Here is a 5,148-nt window from a genome sequence, read left to right on the forward strand (position 1 = left end):
TGGGGCTACCAGAGATTTTGTCTTTAAAAAGTATACACACAGCTGGGCGTGGTGGTGCACACCTTTAATCCCAGCACTTGGGAGGAGAGGCAGGCGGATCTCTGTGAGTTCAAGGCCAGCCTGGTCTACATAGTGAGTTCCAGGACAGCTAGAGCTACAGGGAGACCCTGTCTCAAAAAGACCAAAAAAAAAAAAAAGAATGAAGTTTCTGAAATTATATTGTGCATACAATATACACATATAGTGTACATGGAGGTGGAATTAAGAGAAAGAAATTCTTTTTAATTTGTTATTTTTATTTTTAGGTGTATGCGTGTATTGCCTGCATGTATGTAAGTGCACCCATGTTGTGCAGTGCCCATGGAGGTCAGAAGAGGGCATCGGATTCCCAGAATGCTGGAGTTATGGACAGTTGTTAGCTGCCATGTGGGTGCTGGGAATCAAACCCGGGTCCTCTGCAAGAGCAGCCAGTGCTCTTAACTCCTGTGCCATCTCTCCAGTCCCAGGGGAGAGGAAATTTATTAACTTGATTTGACTACTGTTTGACTTTCAAAAAGCAGCAATGTAAAATTGAAATAAAAGCAATAAAATAAAACAGACAGTTACCTGCCAGACAGAAACAGTGCTCCCAGCAGTCAGCATGGGACCATGCTGGGTGGAGGTGGGGTAACTGCCTCAGCACAGCTGCCCCACATCTTTGTGCCAGTGTGTGTGTATTGATTTGTAATAAGCACAAACAACCAATGAGTGTTAGAATTGAGTCTTTCCAGCTGCTAAACCTTCTCTGGTACTCCTGCAGTAAGACTGTATCATTCACCCCTGACAGGTGTCATCTGTCAGCCCTTCTAGTACGAGCCCACAAATTTACAACCCTCTACCCCAACCTTCCTTTCAGCCTCTGACCGCTCTGTGCCCTGGCTGGGCTTTTGTCTCAGGCCAGTCTCATTCTGAAGCCATGTCCCTTCACTGTTCTGAATCCTAGATTCCACAATGGATCCAAGATACCATGTCTTTTTGTTCCTGTCAGAAAGAGGGTGGTTTTGTTGGCTCAAGTCACCCTTGCTGTGGTGGAACTACATGTAACGGGCTGAATGTCTCTCAAATTCATTTTGAAATCTAATATTCAAGCATTAGGGGCCCACCTGGGCTTTTGGGAGATGAGGTCGTCAGCGTGGAGCCCTCATGAATGGGATGAAAGAGAGCCCAGAGAGTTCTTTCTGCTTTTTCTGCCATGTGGGGATGCTGAGAGGCCACTGTCTATGTGTGAACCCAGAAGGGGGCTGTCACCAGAGCCCAGCCACCCCAGAACTCCAGAGAGTTGCAAAACCATCCTTTATAACTGTTACCTTTCTCAACACCTCCCCCTCAATTCACTTGTCTTGAAAGTTGCAGCAACTGTTATTTATTAAAAGTGGGGGCAACTGGTTGGGCTGGGGAGAAGATTTGGGGAAGACTTCCACCTCTCCAAAGTCATAGGGCACCACACTCTCAGGCTGGATTCACAACTTTGCCCATGAACAGACTGCTCCACGTGAAGTGGTCAAAAACCTGGATGATGAAGGGCTGGTTGAAGCTGATGGTGAGTGGGTCAGATGCCAGGCTTAGGGGGACCCCTCTGGTGACAGCAGGTCCTATACCGTCCTCATCAAGCTGCAGCACGGCCTTGTGGATCACCTGAGAGGAACACACCAGAGGCAGGAGATGAGTCTCTTCCATGGGTCATGTGAACCCCTTACCTCCTGCTCCATAAAGAGTGAGGCAGAGGTGCCCAGAGCATCATGTGCTGGCTCCTTGGCTGAGCAGCAGCCCTTGAGTACCCTCAGGTGTATCCACCTCCAGACCTCAGGTTGCACATACACTTTCTCCCTGCTGGTGGGGCAGGCTGTACCCTCCACACAGAGGTCAGGGGAACCAGGTCTCTAAGTTCATCCCTGGTGTGCAGGATAGCTTTAGTGTCAACTTGACACACCTGGATTGAGGGAGCCTCAATTGGTAGGATAGCTTTAGTGTCAACTTGACACACCTGGATTGAGGAGCCTCAATTGGAGAATTGCCTCCTTTGGACTGGCCTGTGGCCAGGTCTATGGGGCATCTTCTTGATTAATGAGTGATGTGGGAGGGCCCAGCCCACTGTGGGTGGTGCCACCCCTGGGCAGGTGGGCCTGTGTTGCATAAGAAAGCAGGCTGAGCAGGGGCCAGAGGAGCAAGCCAGTAAGCAGTGATCCTCCTTGGCCTGTGCTCCAGCTCCTGTCTCCAGGTTCCTGCCCCGAGTTCCTACCTTGGGCTCCTTGATTAACTGTGACCTGGGATATGTAAGCTGAATAAATCCTTTCTTCCCCAAGTTGGTAGTGGTCAAAGTGTTTGTCATAGCAATGGAGAAACAAACCAGGACACCTGGGAACTTCTTACCATGTCCCAGGCTTTGGGAGACCTCTCTATTCACTCAGCTAGGGAAAACACCAGAATAGAGCTTAGGCAAAGTACTTACGGAAAGCCCAGGCAGAAGCTCAAATACATATCTTTGATGGTTGATTTGTTCTTTTTGTGATTAAAGTTAGGTGGAATTCTGAAATCAATTAAATGGTTGATGCGCTGGTTTCTTTCTTTTGGGGGGATTTATTTATTTTTATTTTATGTGTATGAATATTTTCCCTGCTTTTATATAAGTCATGCAGTGCCCACAGATCCCAGAAGAGGGCATCAGAGCCACTGGAACTGGAGTTATGGATAGTTGTTAGCTGCCCTGTGAGTTCTGGGAATCTAACCCAGGCTCAAGCCAGTGCTCTTAATCATTGAGCCACCTCTCCAGCGCCAACTACCTGGTTTCTAAAATTTTGATAGATCACAACCCGGAAACTAAACAATAGGCGGCATTCAGCGCACTCCCAGCATTTCATGGGGTGGACCCTCTTATCCGCTCTACCTCATAGCAAACCTCTGAGGCTCTGGGTGAGCCTATGTGATAGGCTCCTGTGGCTGGGTGAAGGTTGAGCTGGGATTGGAACTGCCACAGCGGATGTGAGATTTTCAGTTAACATATCCAAGGTCAAATGTTGGATTGTTTTGTTTTATTGTTTTGCCAGCTTTGTGACTATGGCAAACTCTTCATCCTCTTTGGTTTCTCCGAGAAATTGGAATAGTGCCCACCTCCTATATAAACTTGATGCTCTTGTCAATAACCTGTAGGGCTGAGGACACTTGATCCTCCATACTTCTAACATTGTTATACTGAATAGATTCCTCTCCTGTATTCACACAGACACACACAGACACACACACACAGACACACACACACACACACACACACACACACGAAGCAGCTGTGTGTTGCTGTGTAGGTTCAGTCTGCTCATACAGAACATTTTACTGAGCTCATATTTTAACTGAGCAAACACTTCCATGATACCAATGCCCTTGTGTTTTGAGGACAGAGGCCACATCTCACATCTGAGTAATGGAACATATCCAGGTCCTAGCACAGGCTGGGGTACACAGTAGGTGCCCAGTAAGAATTTCTGAATGAACTTATGAGTCGAGAACCTTGAACTGAAGAATGATGACTGCACTGAGTGGAAGGCTAATGGGACCTTCACCACGTCCCCTTTTTGTCAGGGGCTGTTCACACTTCAGCCATGACAACCTAGTTTTCCAGTGTCCCCTCTGTGTGACCTGATGGGATGGGTAGACACCTGGGCTGTGACCCTCGCTTGTCACTAGCTTCCTATATGAATGGTTCCTTGCTGAGCATCTCTTTACCTCCCTGTGGTGGGGCTTGGACTTGAGGGTCTCAGTCTGTGGCTACTGAATTCACAAATGTGCTGTGTTACTGTTATAATTTTTAGTGTGAATTTTGGAGGAAAAAAATGATAGGCTTCCAAGACACTTACCTTTGATATCTTCAGTGGAGCGTCCTGAGTGATGCCTGAGAAATCTGACTGGTTGGTGAACAAATCTGCAATGCCCATGTCTACCAGCACACGTTCAAGGTCATAGGTGCCAGAGATGGAGATTTTGGGGATGTACAGGTTTACCTGCCTGCTCGGGGGGTAAGCAGAAAAGGTCAGAGGGTCCAAAGTCATGTGGGCCGTGGACAGCAACTTATCTTTTCCAAGAGAGATATCTTTTTTGTTCCCCACCTAGCCTGACCCACTCAGTGAGGACAGGGTAAGAGAAATTTCTCCATTGTATGTGAAGCTTCTTCTTTGGGCCTTTGAATTGCCCCCAATTAATTTCTTCTGAGTGAGTCTTTTGAGCTAACTGTATCTGTGATATAGCTGGACCACTGATCAGTCCTTATGGTCTCCAAAGAACCTTCTATCAGAAGAAGAATAATGGAGAGAGTACCCAGTCAGGACCACTGCTCCTGGCCCCAGCTATGTAAATAATGCCAGTGTCCCTTTAGTCACATCCTGTCCCCTCTGTGCTAATATCCTCATCACATATGGTTCAGCTTATATAAGGTTGAGGACTGTGATGGTTAACCTTCATCATCAATATGACTAGACCAGCTATCTCACTGTCCTGCCACCAGGCCTTCCCACCAAGATTGACTGACTCTATCCCCTCTTAAGCCATGAGCCAAAGTGAAACCTTCTTCTATTAAGAGAAGCCCTGGAGTTCTGTAATCATAATTGATAGATCAATCTGGTGGGCGTGCAGAAGACTAGAACATTAGAAATTAGAAGACTAGAAGTTGGGAAAGTGAAGCCCTGGGTCACAGGGTTTCCAATGGGATGGAGGACTATATGGGACTCGGACTATAGACCATTCACATCACACATGGTAGAAAATGTGGCTGGGTTTTCCATATATTGGCATTACACTTAAATTGCAGGACCCCTTTGGGGGATAAGGATAGGTGGTAGATGAGGATGGGAGCAGTTAACAGGATGAAGATCTGGCAGTTGGATCCTTGACATCTCCCAAACACAGACTCACATCACACATGGGTATGTTCCCTGCATTTGGGTAGTTGGGGAGCTGTGTCCCTCATAGGAGATCTCTCTGAAGCACGGAACTGGCCACACAACTCCTTCCATAAATGATCTCAGACTTTCAGGCACTTCCACACCCACCCACAGAATGGAATGGAATTAGCCTCTTCAGAAGCACCAGCTCTTTCTGAGCTCGTAATTCAAAAGAAAAACA

At 47.2% G+C, this 5,148-nt stretch overlaps 1 protein-coding gene across 1 annotated transcript in view; it reads right to left on the reverse strand.

Moving 5' to 3' along the window:
• Positions 1 to 1,394: 1,394 nt before the first annotated feature.
• The window catches only part of Serpina6 (serpin family A member 6), a 17,992-nt gene continuing 14,238 nt past the window's right edge, over positions 1,395 to 5,148 (reverse strand). The window contains exons 4-5 of the mRNA XM_008851203.3: positions 3,888 to 4,035; positions 1,395 to 1,674 (exon numbers count right to left, since the gene is read on the reverse strand). Coding sequence (XP_008849425.1) covers positions 1,489 to 1,674; positions 3,888 to 4,035 — 334 coding nt within the window. The 3' untranslated portion in view covers positions 1,395 to 1,488. The remainder of the gene's footprint in view (positions 1,675 to 3,887; positions 4,036 to 5,148) is intronic.

Source organism: Nannospalax galili, unplaced genomic scaffold (assembly GCF_000622305.1).
Source record: "Nannospalax galili isolate Female #2095 unplaced genomic scaffold, S.galili_v1.0 scaffold86, whole genome shotgun sequence".
Lineage (NCBI taxonomy): Eukaryota > Metazoa > Chordata > Mammalia > Rodentia > Spalacidae > Nannospalax > Nannospalax galili.